Source organism: Balaenoptera physalus (genome assembly GCF_965194825.1).
Source record: "Balaenoptera physalus genome assembly, chromosome: 1".
Taxonomy (NCBI): domain Eukaryota; kingdom Metazoa; phylum Chordata; class Mammalia; order Artiodactyla; family Balaenopteridae; genus Balaenoptera; species Balaenoptera physalus.
Window position 1 is genome coordinate 177,725,674 of NC_138882.1, and position 21,022 is coordinate 177,746,695.

Below are 21,022 nucleotides of genomic sequence, written 5' to 3' on the forward strand. Positions count from 1 at the left end.
GAGAAATCAGTTTGGGAAATAACCCCTTTGGCAGCCCTTTGCATCTCTCCTCTAAGGCAATTTCTATACTCTGCCTCGCATCGATAACCTTCTCCTGCGACTCATATCACTGGAGAAATTTTAAGTTCCTTCTTCCACATGCTGTCCCACCTCCCCTGCCAAATCCATTTTAGGAATGACTATGCTGGTGCTCTGTTTATAAGGCTAAGGAGCCTGGACAGTTGCCAACCTTCTAGTTAACTCTCTGCTTTCGACCTGCTGCTTGTGGGTCCTGCCTCTTTGCGGAAGTCTGGATCTGTGGGCCAGGAACACTATGGTGAGAAGCTCACAGTGAGGCTTAGGACGCGGGAGGACTGGGACAGATGGACAATGTCTGCCATGACTTGGGAATGGGGAGTGGTGGCTTGGGGCCCATCAAATTGCCTTGCTTATGTGGGCTGAGTTCCATCTCCATAGGGCTGCTTAGCTTAGCTCGGGCCCTTCATCAAAAGATCTCCACCAAGAGTCCACTGTGGGCTCTTTTTGGTGTGAGGGGGAGTAGAATACAAAGATGCCACCACTCCCTGACCAAGATTCTACGCTCAAAATTAGAAGCTCACGGTCCAGGGAGCAATATGAGGAAAACACACAAATAATGGAAGGTAGACAGTGATCCATGCATTAGGACTCAATGAGTTTCATCCTCGTGGACAGGTAAGGAGAAACCAGAGAATGCTTCCTGGAGGAGGTGGCTTTTGATATAGGGCCTGAAAAAATAAATAAGATTTGGGCAAAGGAACATAGCCCACAGCCCAGAACTCCAGAAAACTTTCTTGCAACTGCAACCAAGTGCTACCAAGCACAGAGGGGAACTAAGAGAAGAAAGATGGAAGGAAGGCCCCACGACACCCTTTCTATGGCTGAACATAGCACCAAGAGCCCTGCTGGGAAACAAGTCAAGAGCCTCAACTTGGTCTATTACTAATGGATCATTCATGCAGGTCAAACAGGGTTTTTTTTGTTTTTGTTTTTGTTTTTTTAATGTGATGGTCTGGACTTCATGGTAGTAAAGTGTCCACTGAGGATGAGTGAAGAGCTTTCTATATGCCTAAGTTCTCAGACGACAGTTGGACAAGACAAGCACAGAATCCTGTAAGAATCCTATAAACTAATTCTACTGAGTGTGTCCTGCCGTTCATTAGACACATACTGTAAGCCACCATACATTTCATAAATTTCTATCACCTGATTGCACAACAGTGTGATATGGGTAGTATTTCTCCTAGTTTACAGATGAATGAAACAGAGGCTCAGATAGGTGAAGTAACTTGCCCAAGATCACACAGCCCACAAGGTACAGAGCTGGATTTGAATCCAGGGCTGGTTGAATCCAAGGAGGTCTGGTTGCCAAGCCTGTGACACTGGGATCCAACATGGTGAGTTTCCCAGAGGAGACCTAAGAAGGGACCCAGGCAACCCACTTGCTTTAAAGATGAGAAAAGAAAGACCCAGACAGGAGAAAGGACCTGCCCAAAGTCACTCAGTGGCAGAACAGGGACCGGAACCCAGGCCTCCCCACTCCCAGTAAGAGATAAATATGATGGCTCCCGGCCTCCAGTCTCAGCTTCTCACTGCACTTGTAGCGGCCACAATCAAAGGGCCAGCTCCTTCTCACTCACACATGGTCCCCAGTGCCTTTGGGCTTTCAACGCAGCAGTACAGAGGAGCCAGCTGGGACCATGGCATGCTTTCACTTCACACTTTCAGTTCGGGTCAGTAAAACCCCCAGGCGCACCTTTTCCTGAGCAGCTTCCCGGCACTCGGTGTGCCCTTCGCAGACACTCAGCAGGAGTCAGGGCTCCAGGTCCTGGACACCCACTGCAGCATGGGCATGCTCTCTGGGGAAAGAGTGTCATGTAGTTTGGGGGTTTGGCATTTTTCTTAGATGGGAAAAGCACTTGGTTGTTTGTTTCTCTTTTAATTTACATTTGTACGATGTCAAGTCACAAAATGTTTTTGCACGCATCAGTGGTTCCTAATATTTGGAACTCCACTGACACACTGAGTTTTAAAAAAAATGAACCCTTTCCTCCTAACAAACGCACAGACATGAAGTCTTACCTACACTTTGAAAGGATTGGTACCCCATCACAGCCTCCCCATGGACCTGGTTAAAGAGCCATGGGGGAGATTGCCAGCCAATTTGGTTTTCCCAAGGAGAATCGGACAGGTCTTGTCATTGTCATTTCACAATGAGAAGAGGGGCTCAGAAAGCTGAAGGGACTTGCCCAAAGTCACATGACAAGCCACGCAGAGGTGGAACTGGAACAGTTGTGCAGCACAGCAAGCACCGAGTCTCTCTCTGCGCCGGGCATTCAGACCAGTCCTTGCCCGGGAGGAAGGCTCATCTAGAAGCGAGAAGCTCTGACTCCAAAAGGGATTTCTATCTGCTCAGAGGGAAGGCAGACAGGGAGCTGGGTTTCCTGTTGCTCTGTGCATCCTGTTGTCGGATGTTTTCTTGTTAGGACCTCCATCCAAATGCCTGCATTTCCTGGCCTTACTTAATTTGGACAATAGCCATAGGTTGGTGGCCACGCCAGGCCTGGGCGAGGCACAAATACCAGCCACCACCACCCCGACGCCCCTCTTCTAGGCTGGACTCGGCGTGGGGTAAGCCATTCTCTGATGATGGGGGGCTGTTTTCTAAGGGAAAGATGGCAAGAGTTGGAGGGGGATGGGACTGGGGCTGCAGGGGTGCAGGGAGGAACCTTCCAGAAGTGGGAGGGTGGATATGGGAGCTGAGAAAGGCTTACACTGTCTCTTATTCACGTCCAGGGCTGAGAACTCAGCTGGCACCATTTCCTGTCTCACTCTCACTCTGGGGTGGCCTTGGCAACATTCAGCAAAGGGCATCCATCTCAGGGAAACACCTCTTTTCAGCTTTTCAAAGAAGGGTCACTTCTATGCTTACAGCACGAGGGTTGTTTTTTTTTTTTTTAATAATTTAAATTTATTTATTTAGTTATTTATTTATTTTTGGCTGTGTTGGGTCTTCGTTTCTATGCGAGGGCTTTCTCTAGTTGCAGCGAGCGGGGGCCACTCTTCATCGCGGTGCGCGGGCCTCTCACTATCGCGGCCTCTCTCGTTGCGGAGCACAGGCTCCAGACGCGCAGGCTCAGTAGTTGTGGCTCACGGGCCCAGCCGCTCCGCGGCATGTGGGATCTTCCCAGACCAGGGCTCGAACCCGTGTCCCCTGCATTGGCAGGCAGATTCTCAACCACTGCGCCACCAGGGAGGCCCAGCACGAGGGTTTTGATTGTGGTTTGGGGGATGTGAAATCTAGTTCCAGCTCTGCTGCTGATTTGTTGGGTGATCTTAGAAAATTACATCCCCACCCTTAGACTGTTTCCTTGATGGTAAAATAACAGAGGTGGATTAGATGAGAAGTTTTCAATCTGTTCCTTGGAGCCTGAGGGCTCCACAGAGGAATCTGGGCTGCCTGGAAGAGAGGACATAGGTGACATGAATTCAGATTTTTACCTGATTTATGAATAGGTGCTCCATTGACGGTAAAAAGCATTCTGCTCTCTTAAAATTTAAAAAACACTGTATTATAAGAGCTACCACTTATTAAGCTCTTATAATGCTCCAGGCACATTATTCTCAACAACCTCACCAAGCAGGTTGAATTATCCCATTTGAAGATGCTCCTAATAATAATAACAATAATAAGCACTTCCATATGTTATATTAATTTACTGAAATCCTCACAAAAACCCATTTTACAGATGAGAAATGGGAAAACAGAGGCATTAGGTATCTTGAACAAGCTCACCAGGCTAGGATTTGAACCTACCCTATGTGCTCCCCTCCCCCTCACACTCTTACTTGGGATCTACACTTTGGCAACAGCCCCTTTCCATCCAAATGGGTTTCATTCATTAAGCAGTTTTTGTTTGTTTGTTTGTTTGTTTTGGCTCCCCGCTGCGGCTTGTGGGATCTTAGTTCCCCAACCAGGGATCGAACCGGGGCCCTCAGTAGTGAAAATGCAGAGTCCTAACCACTGGAATTCCCCATTAAGCAGTTTTTTAGCACCGACTAGGTAGCAGGCATTGTGCAAGGCACAGGAGACCCAGAAATAATGAAGGCTCAGTCCCTGACCTTGACAAGCTGTGTGCCCTCCTCCAAGTAGTTTAACGTCTCTGAGCCTCCATTATCTATGAAATAACAATAACCACAATTCTTATATCAGAGATTGTGTGGATTACTTTAGATTGTGGCTGAGAAAAAATATTGTGTAGAAGTTAAATTGCATACAAATGTTGGTTGGTGCAGTTATCAACCTGGTTGGAGAAAAGACTAATCAGAACTGGTTATAATATATACAGAGTAAGTCTAGGAACTTGGTGTGTGACTGCGGGGTTGTGGAAGCTTTCACCGGGCGAAAGACGAGTCCAGAAAAAAGATGAGCCAGGGAGAGGAACCCCTGGGGCAAAGGTGCAAGAAAGCAGAACTGTCTGAGGAATGGTGAGGCAACCAGTTGAGCCCAACTGGGGCTGCCTACAGCAGCGGCAAAGGAATACTTCTGACCTTGCTGTCACCAGACAGTACAGCACGTTGGGGTGGGCTAGCGCTGTCCCATGAGCCCCTTGTCATTTAAAATGTTCCAGTAGCCACAATAAAAAATAAATAAATAGTGGGATAGGGAGGGTTGGAGGGAGACGCAAGAGGGAGGAGATATGGGGATGTGTGTATATGTATAGCTGATTCACTTTGTTATAAAGTAGAACCTAACACACCATTGTAAAGCAATTATACCCCAATAAAGATGTTAAAATAAATAAATAAATAAATAAAAAGAAACGGAAGAAATAAATGTTTTTATTTAGCCCAATATATCATTTCGACTGGTAATTAATATAAAAACATTACTAATGAGCTATGTTACCTTCTTTTTTCCATACTGTCTTTGAAATCTGGTGTGTATTTTACACTCAAGGCATATCTCCATTCAGACTAACCACATTTATGGTGCAGGTATAGACAGAACTGGAGTTGAACCCCAGTTCTCAACTCCTAAATAACTAGGTCATCCTGAGCGGGTTCCAAATTAAGGACAGTTCAGTGAAGTGTCGAGCTCTCTTCTAAATATATTTTATGTATTAATTCACTTAATCCTTATAACGTGAATTATCTATAATGGTGGGTTACCGTCATTATCCCCATTTTATAGGTAAGGAAATTGAGTACAGGGAGCCCAGAGAGCTTATCATTCCTAAACCTTCTTCCACTCTAAAATGAGCTTAAGCACACCCACCCTGGAAGTTACGGCGAGGGGGAGACTTGAAAATGCCGTGAAGGTCTTCTCACCCAGACACACCAGGAAACCACTGCTCGGGAACCACAGACCTCTCTTGTCCCAACTCCCACTCCCTGATAACCTCTAGCAAGACCAGAAGTAGGGTGAGGAGAGTGAGGCCCTCACCATGGGCACAAAATTTAAATGGGTGCCAAAAAATTATAATAAATTCTGTTTTGAGTGTAAATAAAATATTTAAACCTTATAAAATACTGCTGTGAGTTTTAATGACCTACTTTTCCATTTTTCAATAATAACTACTTTTTAGTGTTTTAATGTTTAATGTTTTGAGGGGGAAAAAAAGCCAGTAAAGAATACAGGGAAATGTCTACATAGAGGAACACATTTTTTCCCTTTGCCTCAGGCAAGACATTGCTTTCTAGTCTAGTCCGGGAAAAAGCCTGCACTCCCTCCTGCTTCTCTAGTTCCTCTGCCACTGTCCGCGAGCTCTCTTCTCTTTATCTACTCTATAAATCCTCTACATTCTCCTAAGGGATTGGACTTTCGGCTCAATGGTGTGATGTTAACATTTATCCTTGTTGACACATGTAGCTCTAGTTCATTTTTTACTGTTTCATTTATTTCTGTGTATGGATGTACTATAATTTATCTATGCATTTTGCAATTGATGGACTTTTGTTGGTGGTGGTGATGGTGGTTTTCTTTTGCTATTTCAAAAATGCTGATTGTACATGTCTCCTTGGGCACGTTTTCAGGAGCGGAATTGGTGCCTCTCAGGGCAGTGGCTCATCTTCAACTTCACTAGATTTTGCCAAACTGCTCTCCACAGTGTTTGCCCCAACTTACACCCCCGTCACAGTGCTGACCGTTCGCACTCCACATCCTCTCCAGTACTCGATATTGTCAGATTCATCTTTTTGCTGATCTGATGGGAGTGAAACTTGCCTTTCTGTGGATGCTATTGAGGTTAAACATCTTTTTAAAGGATTATTAACCATTTCTCTTTCATGCCTGATATTTTTCTTATTTGTAGGTTCTCTCCTTCATCTTAAGTAATCTTGCCTGAGGTTTGTCTGTTTTATGATCTTTTCAAAGAACTAGTTTCGGTCTCTGTCAGGGCTTCTTATTCTCTGTTGTTTTACCATGTCATCAATTTCTGCTCTTATTATTTCTGCCTTCTTCCTTCTTTGTATTTTTGCTGTTGCTCTTTTTCTAATTTCATGAGTTGGATGTTTAGCTCATGAGTCTTTTTTCTTTTCTAATATGAGCATGTAGGTCTATAAATTTCCCTTTCAGTACTACTCACATGCATCCCACTCATTTTAATATGTTATAATTCTAAGAATTTTCTAATTTCCTTTATGATTTTTTGGCTCAGGAATTATTCAGGTGCTTCAAACCTGTGAAGTTTGTTAGTTATATTTTTTAAGTTCTTGATTTCTAAATAAATTGCACTGTGGTCAGAGAACATGGTTTGTATGTTACAGATTATTTAAAGTTTGTTGCAATATACTTTTCACCTAAGACAAGACCAGTTTTGGTAAATGTCCACATTTGCTTGAAAACAATGGGTATTCTCTAATTATTGCGTGCTGAGTTCCATATATGACTATTAGATCAAACTTGTTAATTGCATGTTCAAATCTTATATATCATATTAATTAGTATATTGTCTGTTTAATTTATTAACTTCTGAGAGAGGAATGCTAAAAATCACTGACTATTCAATTTCACTTCAATTCCACAAGTATTTATTGAGTATCTACTATGTACCAAAAACTATTCTAAACCCTTATATCAGTGAACAAAATAGTCAGTTCCTTGACCTTATGGAACTTAAATTCTAGTGGAACAGATAATAAACAATAAAGATTATGTAGGGTAAATTATATGTTAGAAGGTGATTAGTGATATGGAAAAAATAAAATATAGAACAGAGTAAGGGGCACCAGAAGAGCGGGAGGGTGGGGTGAGCTACAGTTTTAAATAGGATGATAGGGTAGATGTCTTTGAAAAGGCAAAATTTGAGCCACAACTTGAAGAAGGTGAGATTGACCCATGCATAGAAAAGAGTGTTCTGGAAGAGGGAACAACGAATGCAAAGGCCCCGTGGTGGGGCGGGGGGGGAGTACCCGTTAGTAAGCCAGTGTGGCTAAAGCTAGTTGACCAAGGGAAGCATGGTTAGTAGGGAGGTCAGAGAGCCAATGGGGCCAGAACACACACAGCCTTCTAGGCCACTGTTAGTACTTTAGCTTTTACACTGAATGGAATGGGTGCTGTGTGGGGTTTGGGACAGAGGAGTGACATATTTGAAAAGGATCTGACATATTTTAAAAGGATCACCTTGGCTGTTGTATTGAAATTAGACAGGCCTGGTTAAAAGCAGGGAGTCAGTTAGAAAGCTATTGTAGTAAACCAAGTAAGAGATTATGCCTGATTTTTAAAATCCTAAATTAGATCAATACCTTTACTCACTTCCTAAATAAAGCTTCAACTCTATTCATCTCTTGGCTTGTGTTACTGTCATTCACAATTTTACTTCCACTTTGTTTTTATACCCTCCAAATCAGTCTCAGTCATCATTATTATTATTATTGTTGCTTTATACATATTTTTTTATTTACTCATACATTTATCAATTTATTTGTTCACAATTCCTGCTTGCCTTTCTGTTCTTCCCTCTGTGAAGAATTTCCTTCTTCTAATGGCATATGCTTTAGACTTCCTTCAGTGAGAGTTTGTTAGTGGACAATTCTATTTTTATTTCTTTATTTTGAGTGATAGTGTAGCTTTTTTCCCTCTATCTTCTGGCTATTATTACTGCTATTGGAAAATCTGCTTTTAAATTTAATTGTGATTCCTTTGTCTTTTCTCTCTGATTGTTTTAAATTTTTTCTTTGTCTTTGGTATTCTGAAGTTTTATTATGCTATATGTGAATATGGAATTCTTTTTCTGTTTGTTTGGTTTTTGTTGGTTGGTTGGTTTTGTTTTTGGCCCCGCCGTGTGGCTTGTGGGATCTTAGTTCCCCGACCAGGGATCGAACGCCGGCCCTGGCAGTGCAAGTGCTAAGTCCTAACCACTGGACCACCAGGGAATTCCCATTGGTTTGTTTTTAAAATTCTGTTCAACACACGACTATATATAAAATAGATAAATAACAAAGTCCTACTGTATAGCACAGGGAACTATATTCAATATCTTGTAATAACCTATAATGGAAAAGAATCTGAAAAAGTATATATATATATATACTGAATCACTTTGCTGTACACCTGAAACTAACACAACATTGTAAATCAACTATACTTCAGTTTAAAAACAAAATTCTGCTCGAAGTTCACTGTAATTTCTAAATCTGAGGAGTCATGTCCAGGAGAATTCTGGGCAATTCTCCACTAGCATCTCTTTGAATATGGCCTCCCCAATGCCCACCACCAATTCTATTCTTCCCTTCTGAAACTCCAGTTAGATATATTTTAAACCTTCTCTTTCAATCCTTCCTGTCTCTTAACCTCTCTTTCATATTTCCCATCTCTCTATCTCCTTGTGCTGCATTTTGAGAAGTTTCTTCAGATCCACCTTCTAGATCAAAGCTTTTCAGCTAGTCTCTTCTGCCCTTTAACCTACCCTTAAGGGTTTCTGTTTTCAATGACTGCATTTTTCACTTCCAGAAACTCTACTTGATTCTTTTTCAAATCTGCCTAGTCTTTCATTAGGTAATCATGGTTTTGATACCTTACTGTTTAATCATATTAAACATATTCGGACTTCCCTGGAGGTCCAGTGGTTAAGGCTCCGTGCTTCCAATGCAGGGGGCGTGGGTTCAATCCCTGGTCAGAACTAAGATTCCACATGCCGCGCAGCCAAAACAAACAAACAAACAATCAAAAGCATATAAACATATTCTATAACATAAACCCAAGAGTTATATGAATTCTTGGAAGTCTAATTCTACTGTCTGACATTTCTGCTAACTCTTGTTCATGTTTCCTTGTGCATTTTGTAATTTTGCGTTGTGAGCTCAAATTCCATGGGCCTTTATATGTGGAAATCTTGTGTGACCTGGATATGAGAGTATATCCCTCTAGAGAAACTCAGAGTTTGCTTTCTAATAATGTCCCATACAATATTTGGGTGCCCTGTTTGTTTTTCTCAATATTTAGGACATTCTTATACTAAGAATGATTCATTATCTGACATTCAAATTTATCTGGCCTCCTATAGTTTATCTGGCAAATCTACTGGTGTGAAACCCAAGTCTTGTCTCCCATCCCTAAATAGTTGTTAAAACTTCAGCATCTTACATACCAAAACTGGCAAACAAAACAAAATAAAACATCAATGCAAAAAACCCTCCACCATATCACTCTGGATTCCATTTTTTCTTGGTTTTGATTTCCTCTCGGTTTTTGACCCTTGGAGATTTCCTTACTTTCAAAGGGAAGTCTTAGGTGTAGTTTTCTGGTTTTTTTAAAAAGACCAAAAAAGGCAGGTCACTTTTATTTTATTTCTTATTTTATTTTATTGAGGTATAATTGACATGTAACATTATATTAGTTTCAGGTATACAACATAATGATTTGATATTTGTATATACTGTGAAATGATCACCACAATAAGTCATTAACATTCATTACCACACATAGCTGCAAATTTATTTTCTTATGATGAGAACTTGTAAGATCTATTCTCTTAGCAACTTTCAAATACAATATTAGTAACTATAGTCACCATGTTGTACGTGCATTCCCAAGACTTATTTGTTTTATAATTGGAAGCTTGTACCTTTGACTACCTTTACCCATTTCACCCCCCGACCCCAACCCCTGCATCTGGCAGCCACCAATCTCTTCTCTGTATCTATGAATTAGATTTTTTTTTTTTCAGTTCCACATGTAAGTGAGATCATATGGTTTGCAGGTCACTTCTGCTTCTTGAATTCCCACATGCCTCTCCTAAGGCAACCAGTACAGACCTAGCACCCCACTCAGATGAAGAAAGGGTAAAATAGAGAGAAACCAATATAAATTGCTGTTTCAACATATGATCCATCGCACAGGTAAAGTGTTTGGTTAGAGTCAGTGATGGTATGAGGTCATTATTGCACTGATTGAAAAAGAACTCATTTCTTCTTCTCATTGTACTACAGCAAAGGCTTCTTGGTAAGCCCGGCAGAAGCCGAGGGACCCAACCCATGGAGATATGCTGGAAGATACAGGCAGCCAATGGCTCCATTGATGGCTTGGATTTCAACCCCATGAAGGATTACATGATCCTGAGCAGTTCCCAAAAGATAGCTATCGCGGTGCTGTGCACCCCTCTGGGCCTACTAAGCGCCCTGGAGAATCTGGTGGTGCTCTACCTGATCCTGTCCTCACACCGGCTCCGCAGGAAGCCCTCGTACCTGTTCATTGGCAGCTTGGCTGGGGCTGACTTTCTGGCCAGTGTGGTCTTTGCCTTCAACTTTGTAAATTTCCACGTCTTCCATGGCGTTGATTCCAATGCTGTCTTCCTGCTGAAGATTGGCAGCGTGACTATGACCTTCACGGCCTCTGTAGGCAGCCTGCTGCTGACGGCCATTGACCGCTACCTCTGTCTGCGCTACCCGCCTACATACAAAGCCCTACTCACCCGTGGGAGGGCACTGGTGACCCTGGGCATCATGTGGGTCCTCTCAGCATTGGTTTCCTCTCTGCCTCTCATGGGATGGACTTGCTGTCCCAAGCCCTGCTCTGAGCTTTTCCCCCTGATCCCCAATGACTATCTGCTGGGCTGGCTCCTGTTCATTGCCGTCCTCTTCTCTGGCATCATCTATACCTATGCGCGTGTCCTCTGGAAGGCCCATCAGCATGTAGCCAGCTTGGCTGAGCACCGGGACAGGCAAGTGCTCGGAATGGCCCGGATGAGGCTGGATGTGCGGTTGGCCAAGACCTTGGGGGTGCTGCTGGCTGTGCTCTTCACGTGCTGGGTCCCGGCACTGACCCTCATGGTCTACAGCCTGGCCACCACTCCAAGCAAACAGGTCAAGAAGGTCTTCGCCTTCTGCTCCTTGCTCTGCCTTGTCAACTCCATGGTCAACCCCATCATCTACGCCCTGCGGAGTGGGGAGATCCGCTCCTCCGCGCACCACCGCCTGGCCCACTGGAAGAAGTGCCTGAGGGGCCTCGGGCCTGAAGGAAAAGAAGAGGTCCCGAGGTCCTCAGTCACTGAGACAGAGGCTGATGTGAAAATCACCCTGGGGCCAGATTCCAGAGAGCTCTACTGCTCTGATCACTAATGAGGCCACTTTCACGATTTTAAATAAGCCAAGTCAGAAGTCATTTCAATCCCTGGAGGAGAGTGTCTTTGATCCTCTCACCTTACTTGAACCAGCCCCAGAGGCCTGGACACTTACCCCTTTTCACTGAGTGTTGGCACTGACCCCTGGAGGGTAACCTGGCCACGCCTGTCTGCACACAGTCTGTTGGGTAGCCAGGCCCTGTGAGGGGCGGCAAGGTGGGCAGGAGGCAGGAGGCCTGGGACAGGCTCATTGCAGGTCAGGACAACCTTCCCAACAAGACGGCTTAGTGCCTGCATTCTCTAGAGACCACGGGAGCCAAGCGGAGCGTTCAGGCTCAGCAGTAAAGGACCTGGAGGAAATCTGGGAAGAATGGATCACTCTCTTGGGATCTCAGGATGGCTGGCTAGCCCTTCTTCCTGTTTAATTGTTGGGTCCACCTTGGTTCTAGAGCTATGAAAGGCCCTACCTGCAGGTCACCCTTTCCCACAGAGGACCAAGAACTGCAACGCAATGAGGACCAAGGACGTTGATCCACCTCTTGCAGAGATAACTGACAAGCCTCCAGTTCAGGGCATCTTATTATTATGGCACCGGCCCTCTCTGACACCCTGATAATCCCCACTCACAACCATTGTGTCCTCCTAGGTATGTGGGGAATACAGAGGAGACTGGGATCGCTTGAGATGCAGATTGGTTTTGTGAAGACCTATTTGATGGTACCACTGGAAGCAGGCAGTGTCCCAGTCTAACCCAACTCCAAAAAAAAAGGAAGATATTCACAGAGATTTTATAAATCCCCGAATTGTTCCCGGTCATCCCTCAATTCAGCCCCTTTGTCTCCTCCACCCCCATGCCCTATAATGAATAATAAACAGAGCAAGTGGGAGGAGGGGGAAATTCCCTTACTATGTGCCAGGTATGGTGCCGACATCCCACAGTCCATCATCTCCAGCAAGGATTCAGCCCCATACTTCTGAAGATCCCAGGACACCCATATCTTACATATCAGGGAGGCTAGGTTCCTACCAAAGGGGCTTAGAGCAGTAGGCAAGAGAAACTGTTGATGGTGAGGAGGACTGCAGAGGAATCCTAATGCAATTATTTGGAACTACAGATGGAATAAAAGGAAAGATATTGACTAAACGTGTCTTCATTTAATACTTACAAGACAAGGTGTTCACTATTCATTCATTCATCCACCCATCCCACAAATATGTGCCAGGCTCTGTGCTAGGTCCTGGATGTCCAGTCATAAATGAGACTCTGTCCCTGTCTAATGGGGCTCACATTCTACATTCTGGTGGGAAGAGAGCCAATAAAGAAAGAAAGAAGATGATTACTGGTGGTACAATGAAGGAAATCGTCAGGGTGGTGGGATAGAGATTAACTGAGGTAACATTAGGTAAGGTAGAACTACTATGTGCTCTGGTCATAAGAGTCAACTGGCTTTTACTGAGGTTTTACTATGTGCCAGGCTCTGGGCTATGTGGGTTTAAATGAGGGATCTCACTTAGCCTTCACAGTAACCTGATGAAGAGGGTTTGGTATCCTCATTTTACAGATGAGGAAATCTCTGAGAGGCAAAATCACTTGCCTGAGGTCACACTGCTAACATGTACCCAAAGCTGGGGTTTTCAACCCCGTTCTGTTTGACTCCTAAGCCTCTTTACCACTAACCTCTTGGCCTAGTTCAGTCAAATTCTGCTCGATTAGGATAGTAATAATAAATAAGTCTATAAATAATAATGACTTCAATAATAATAAGTCTAACAGTGATAAATATGTATAAAGTATAAGTGATAATATGACTTAATAGGTCCAATAATAATATTAGACTTTTGTAACATCAGATTGCTGCAAACTTATGATAATAACTCATCATTATTTCTCAACATACTTCATTTTATGCCCTGTATTAAACTTCCTGCAACAATTTTCCACAAACTGAGTGGTTTATAACAGCAGAAATTTATTCTTTCACAGGGCTGGACTCTAGAAAATCAAGGTGTCAGCAAGGCCATGCTCTCTCCAAAGTTGCAAGGGGAGGATCCTTCCTTGCTTTTTCCAACTTCTGGCAGCTCCTGGTGTTCCTTGGCTTGTGGCAACATAACTCCTATCTCTGCCTCCATCTTCACATGGCCTTTCCCCACCCTTTATCTCCAGGTGTCTTTTTTTTTTTTTAATTGAGGTATAGCTGATTTACAATGTTATATTAGTTTCAGGTATAAAACATAGTGATTCAACATTTTTATAGATTATACTCCATTTACTTATTATAAATATTGGCTATATTCCCTGTGCTGTACAATATATCCTTGTAGCTTATTTATTTGATGCATAGTAGTTTGTACCTCTTAACACCCACCCGTATCTTGCCCCTCCCCCCTTCTCTCTCCCCACCGGTAACCACTAGTTTGTTCTCTATATCTGTGAGTCTGTTTTTGTTTTGTTATGTTCATTCTTTTGTTTTATTTTTTTAGATTCCACATATAAATGATAACATACACTATTTGTGTTTCTCTGTCTGACTTATTTCACTTAGCATAATACCCTCCAGGTCCATCCATATTGTTGTACATGGCAGGAATTTACTCTTTTTTAATGACTGAGTAGTATTCCATTTCATATATATATATATATATATATATATATATATATATATGTATATCACATCCTCTTTATCCATTCTTCCCTTGATGGGCGCTTACGCTGCTTCCGTATCTTGGCTGTTATAAATAATGCTGCTATGAACATTGGGATTCATGTGTCTTTTCGAATTAGTATTTTCATTTTCTTCAGATATATGCCCAGGAATGGAATTGCTGTATCATATGGTAGCTCTATTTTTAGTTTTCTGAGGAACCTCCATACTGTTTTCCATAGTGGTTGCACCAATTTACATTCCCACCATCAGTGTACAAGGGTTCCTTCTTCTCCACATCCTTGCCAACATTTGTTGTTTGTGTTCTTTTTGATGATGGTCATCCTGACTGGTGTGAGGCGATATCTCATTGTGGTTTTGATTTGCATTTCTCTAATAATTAGCAATGCTGAGCATCTTTTCATGTGCCTGATGGCCGTGTGTATGTCTTCTTTGGAAAAATGTCTATTCAGGTCTTCTGACCATTTTTAATCAGGTTGTTTTCCTTTTTTTATATTGAGTTGTATGAGCTGTTTACATATTTTGGATATTAACCCCTTATCAGTCATATCATTTGTAAATATTTTCTCCCATTCAGTAGGTTTTCTTTTCATTTTGTTGATGGTTTCCTTTGCTGTGCAAAAGCTTTTAAGTTTAATTAGACCCCATTTATTTTTGCTTTTATTTCCTTTGCCTTAGGAGACAAATTCCAAAAAATATTGCTACGATTTATGTCAGAGAGTGTTCTGCCTATGTTTTCTTCTAGGAGCTTTATGTCTTACATTTAGGTCTTTTCTCTTGGTGTCTTCTTCTTTTTTTTTTTTTATAGTTGCCCTTTTACTCCCACAGAAGTTATCCTTTAAGGTGGTCACGAACCCCTAACCATTAGTTGCCCTCTTCTGGGTTTATTCCAGTTTGTCATAATTTCTCTTAAATTTTCTCTTGGCCCCTTACCAAGTGCAGAGCAATGAACAAGGCAGTGTATGAATTTGTCCATTTAAAAGTTTCCAACAGACTTAACATACTCAGGTCTAGAAAGCATTTACTTTGTAGAGTTACTATAATGGACAACTCAGCTCTAGATAGGATAAAAGGGTCGTGTTTTCAACCACACATACCTGTCCAAGCTGTGATGTCTGTCCCTGAAGAGAGATTTGTGAACATGATTCCTTAGATCCTCCTGGCTGTATGATTGAAACTCAAGCTCTCACTTTCATCTGTAGTGATGTGCCCTCCCTTATTTTCAGTTACTATTAGTCTGCCTTAAACTGCCATTCTGAACTTGGCAAAAACAGAACCTACTCTCCCTTTGATCCCAATTTCCTAATCGCTGCCCTCACTGCCCATATGCTAGTGAAAAGGCGAGAGAAGTTTACACTGCTTTTGTGTACATCTCATGAAATTAGGAATACCTACAACAATAGACATTTGGTAATCTAGCCTTTGTACAGGCCTGGCCTCTCAGTTACACTAATAAAACTTTACAGATTCCTCACGTCCAGTGACTTAAAGCATTTTCTATAGCCAGGCACAGTGCTGGATAATATCACTTGCCTTCCTCTACTCAACTTCCCTCACCCTTCTAAGACCAGCTTAGCTGACACAAATACAAATTTCAGGCAGCAAAGATGTGGCCATTTTAATCTCATTTTAAAAACTACAACAACTAATCTTAAGTAAGGCAGTCGCTGATCAGTTGCAAGCTGATGAAATACTGAGGTCTTCTTCAACCACCCCCTCGGCAACCTGAAAGTAGTTCTCTGCAATACTACTGTCAAATGACCAGAGATGTCTGTCACAGAGGGATATTGAAAATAAATCTTAAACTGTCTTTTACAATTTTTTTTTCACGAGCTAGAAACACCTACTTCCAAAATACCCACTATTTTAAAATCTTCTGTATTCAAACTTGGTTCACATCTGCTGGCAACGATTTTTAAATCCTTATTTTGTCCTGTACATAGTAAAGGTGTCTGTTAACCAAATGTCTAATCTCTTCCCTAATGAGAATGTTCAATTCTTAAAGTCTAGAAGGCCCTCTCTTCCTTCATGAGTACACAGGACAGATGTACATATAGACTTTAAAACAACTGAATCCCAAATTCTTTCACAAGATGTTAACATGATTATAATCACATAACCCAAACTTTTTCAGGGAACATTTTTCAGAATTAATCTTCCAAATTATCCAAGACAAAGTCCTGGGTTCCATGAATATGTTTATTGAAGTGACGACTTGTAAATTTCAACCATTACACATTTGTGGGAAACAAGCTCACGTTTGTGATGTCTTAAAACTGTGCAAGTGCTTTGACACCTGCCCTTTCCCCCATACCCCATATTTAGTCTCTTTAAAATGACAGGAAAACACCAACCAATCACAGGTTTAATGGGTTTAATAAGTTTACCCCTTCAGTTCCTATTTGCAGCACCCAATATTCCTTTGAAATACCAGACAGACCCAGCAGTGGCCAACAGTAAAGTTCAGACCCCCAGAGTTTAAAAGTTTAGGTTCTCTGAGCATTCTGTTTTGCAGTGGCACTTGTCCAAAATTGGTACCTCCCTATAGCTGGGGGAGCTTTAAATGTACCAGTGAAAAAAGCTTTTTCCCCTTCAAGGGGAAGAAAGAAAACCACTCCTCAAAACCCAGCAGATCTGGCTGTGAGGTCTTTCCTCCTGTCCCATCTCTTCAGGCTTGTTTTTTTTTGCAGTGGAGCAAGAGACCAAATCTAGCCTGAGTTACAAGAAACAAGACAGTGATGGCTGTAACGGGAGTGACCAGGAGCAGCAGAGTCTCCTTTACTTCCCACGTCCAATATATGTGCTTCACAGAAAAACCAAAACAACAGGTCCACAAAATACAACAACTAGGATTACAAAAATCCATTCATCCAGCGGTGGTGGAAGGCAGGAAGGGGAGGTGGGAGGACAGACGACACAGGGAGAAGAAGTATTCAAATCAGTCCAGGCACAGGGGCTGGCAAATGCTAGAAAAGAGCAGCAGAAAAACCTGTGGTCCTTTCAGACTCACTGGTGTTTAAAATCCATACTGGTGTCAGGATGATTCTGCCTTACGTGCACCAGAGACAAAAATCCCAATTCCTCAGAGAGAAGGGAATATGCACAGGGCCCTTGGCAGAGTGGGTCCTGCCTTCCCTGGTCGGGGAGGTGAACGAGAAAAAGAGCTGACGCGGCATCCTTCCAATCCCACCCATCCCCTCTAGGTGGCAGGCGACTCAGGGGTCCTCAGCAGCCTTCAGTTTGGCAGGAGATGGGTGCGGTGAGGGGAACTTCTCTGCAGAAGCTGAACTACTCAGGGCAGACTGCAGGTAGACCGTCTTGTGGAAGAGTCTGTTGCTTAAGAAAACCACCAAGGAGAAGAGGCGCAATTGGAAAAGGTATGCTTTGCCAGGGGTCTTTGCTTCATTGGCGCTGATAATGAATAAAGGAAAAGAGGATAGAGACTAGGCAGCCACTGACAATGTAGGAGGACTGCATTGCTGTGAGGAAAGCCGAGGGCAGACCAAATCCAAGGTAGTAAGGGGTTCTATGTTTGACAATCGCTGGTGCATTTCAATTCCTGTAATTCCTTCAATTCCTTTATTGAACCAACGATATTCGAAGCAGTATAGTGAGCAGAGAAGAGACATATGCAGGAGACTAACCAGCTGACCAACAAGGTGGGTGGGAAAGAGACTCACAAACACCCCCTGGAGGAGGAAAAGATCCTGCAGCAAAAGGTTGTAGAGCTTTTCAGCAATTATTTTGCTGACACTAGGGAATGGGTGAGGCTTCCTCCCTGATACCTCGAAGGCCAGGTCAGCTGTGTCCTGAAACCAAATGGCATTCACAGCTTTGCTAAGCACAAACAGGCGGAGCACCAAAAGAGCACTGAAAACTGACGTGAGGAGAACCTCGAGCCACGACCCAACATCCCCATGTAGTGACGGATCACCAACAATTTGGGCCGTTACTGACTGAAGCACGGGAATAAACACTCGATAAAACAAAAGGAGACTGAACCAGAATACTCCACCATTCCAAGCGCAGCACTGCAAAATTCTACTAACAGTACGTGGTTCACTCTCTTGCTTCCTCTCTATACTCTGGGCTCTCCTCTGAGCCAGGACCCTGCTTGCCCTTCTTCGAAGCTGCTCCTCTCTCTTTTGTTGAATTTGAGCATCTAGCTTTGAGATGGTACAAATTCCCCAGATGGAGTCTTTGATTCCCCTGGCAAGGTCCTGCAGAAAGGTTTTGACGCTGTCAGCCATCTCTTCACCGCCCAAACTATCAACTACACAAAGGAGAGAGAAGTGTCCCCAGATGTCTCATCATGAAGCACCTTATTGACCCAACTGGACTACTGCCACCCAGAACAGGAAGAGCAGGGAATACAGCAGAGGGAAGGCAACTTGCACAACACTGTATGTACCATCTTCTCCTTGGGTCAAATCCTACACAGATGCACTCACTTCAGGTAGAGAAGTTTCCGGCAGCTTCCTCCCCCCACCCCCCACGCGGCTCTGGCTCCAGCTCGGCCCCTGGCCCACCGCTGGCCCGCTCGGCTCCTCCACACCCCTCCGCACCCCTCCGCGCCCGGCCACCCGCTCCCGCCCGGGCGCTCCCAGGGCCGGGGCCGCTGCGCCCACACTGGGCATGCCCGGGCCGCACGGGGCTGCCTTGGTGTCTTCTTTTAAGGACACCAATCATTGCATGAAGGCACACTGTAATCCAGTATGACCTCATCTTAATTTTACAGATTACATCTCCAAAGACGCTACTTCCAAAGAAGGTAACATTCACAGGATTCAGGCAGACATGAAGTTTTGGGGGACATGCTTCAACCCAGTACAGCCCCCAAGGACAAATTTCAACCCTCTCTTACAGCCCATATCATGGACTGTGTTAAGTGGGAGTCACTGGCTTGTCTTCCCCCACAAGATGAGCTCCATGTTTATCTCTCAGTTCCCAGTGTTATGTGAAGACCCAGCATAGAGTCTTAAAGGGACTGGTCAATATCTGTGGCACTGAACTGCTTCTGAAAAGCTTTAGATTACATTTGGGAAAATCGAATTTTATTTTAACCCAAATACCTATCTTTTTGTAAGGCAAAGAAATGGGATGATTTCTTAAAGGTGGATATGTGGCTCCTTAAATTTGGGGCATGCCTTTCTTTATTCATTGGTGGGGTCCTATCTCATTTCAGCAAAGAAAATGCCCAAGTGCCTGGCATAAATTGATACTCAGTAAACATCTGTTTAATGAATAAAACTAGTTTTAAACTAGAGTTTAAAAATCATTGAATTAAATGCACTTCCGCACTTTCTTCCTCTCTCCTTTCACAATCACACTCTATTTCTGCTTAGAGTTTATGGAGGGGGAGAGCAAGGGAGAAAGGGGACCTCAGGTATCACAGAGAAGTGCTCTCATTGTTTAGATAAGGAAATGGGACCAGAGAGTGGACAAGACTTGCCCAAGGAGACCCAACAAGGTGGTGTCCAATGCAAGAAACCTAGGTTTCCCAACTTCCAGTTTTTCCACCCTATTGCAATGCCTCTCACCTGCCCCTGCAGAGTTACATTTTGGTTATGAGGCTAAGGAGAAATGAAGGTCATGGTGTCCTATTTTATCTCCCCCAAGATGAGTTCTGTAACATCAAAAACCATTACTCACCCTGATCACTAGAAGATGTGTACGAATGCTTTTTGTTGTTGTTGTTTTGTTTGTTTGCTTGTGTTAGGTGTCTGGGCTTGCTGTTGTGGACAATATTAACAACATAATCTTGCAGAGAAAGTAATGGAAAATAAAGAAAATGGCTGTTCATTCAGCAACAGCCACTGTGTTTCTTTATCACTCCTAGAATGAGGAAGTGCTTGCTTCTGTCGACACAGTCTTTGACAAGTTCTCTTGCATCTCCTGGGGTGCAAGAGAGAAGCAGCGTTTGAGGGACATAGATCCTGCATCTGGAGACCTGGGTTCTGGTCCCACCTCTGATCCAAACTAGTTGCATGATCTTGGGCAACTCCAATCCCCTCTCTGGGTCTCAGTTTCCTCTTCCATAAAATGGTAAGAGTAAAGAAGGGGATAGTGTCGAGGGTCTCCAAAGTTCCTTCCAACTCTTACCTGCAGCAGTTCTCACTGATATGTAGGTACCAGCTGTGCCACGGGTGAGTCATTAGACTTCCCACACCTGACAGCCTCACCGCCTGTTTGCGCAGGCACAGCATCTACCAACTGTAGAGGAATTTGGTGACCTCCCTGCCAGACAAGGTTCACACAGGCACTCCTTGGGCCTGAGGCTCTCAATTTTCTCACGCTGTTACTCTAAAAATATTCCTTCTTGGTAGCCTGTGCATGGGTCTTGTTTTTCCAACTAGATGTTAAGCTCTTTGAATTGCCTCAAAATTCCCAAAGCAAGTTCAAAAAATATTTATTAGACAGGCAAAATGGTCACACCTGTTCTTCCTCTTTCAACGCCCACTTTCCTCCCACCTCTCCCCTTATAGTGCTTCTTCCCATCGTCCTTCTGCCCCGTCATTTCTGCCAGGGCTGTTACAATGCCCTTCCATCTGGTATTCCTGCCTCCTGACTTGTTCTTCCATACTACAGCTCAAAAAGTCCCCCATAGCTGCCAACGGCAAAATGGACCACTCCCAGTTCTCTGCACACACCATGCCTTCCACACCCCCTCGATTTCACCCCGCAGTGAATTCTAAAGTTTGCAATCATCGGTCACACCACCAAACTCCTTGCACCTTTCTCCCTTTGAGAGCCAGAGTGGTGGTAGGGACCGCCCACCAG

At 43.5% G+C, this 21,022-nt stretch overlaps 1 protein-coding gene and 1 pseudogene across 2 annotated transcripts; one reads left to right on the top strand and one right to left on the bottom strand.

Annotated features, from left to right (window-relative positions):
• The first annotated feature begins 535 nt into the window (after window positions 1–535).
• CNR2 (cannabinoid receptor 2) lies at window positions 536–16,516 on the top strand. The gene is made up of 2 exons (XM_082451577.1): window positions 536–2,649; window positions 10,450–16,516. The coding sequence occupies exon 2, from the start codon at window positions 10,495–10,497 to the stop codon at window positions 11,575–11,577; it is 1,083 nt and encodes a 360-aa protein (XP_082307703.1). The 5' UTR covers window positions 536–2,649; window positions 10,450–10,494; the 3' UTR covers window positions 11,578–16,516.
• An 83-nt stretch (window positions 16,517–16,599) lies between these two features.
• Window positions 16,600–21,012, bottom strand: LOC309655832 (etoposide-induced protein 2.4 homolog pseudogene; annotated as a pseudogene). Its single transcript has one exon. The product of its transcript is annotated as an etoposide-induced protein 2.4 homolog pseudogene (transcript).
• Window positions 21,013–21,022: the final 10 nt, after the last annotated feature.

Excerpts from the sequence above, each read along its gene's own strand:
- CNR2 (XM_082451577.1), top strand. The coding sequence starts at position 10,495 with ATGGAGATATGCTGGAAGATACAGGCAGCCAATGGCTCCATTGATGGC.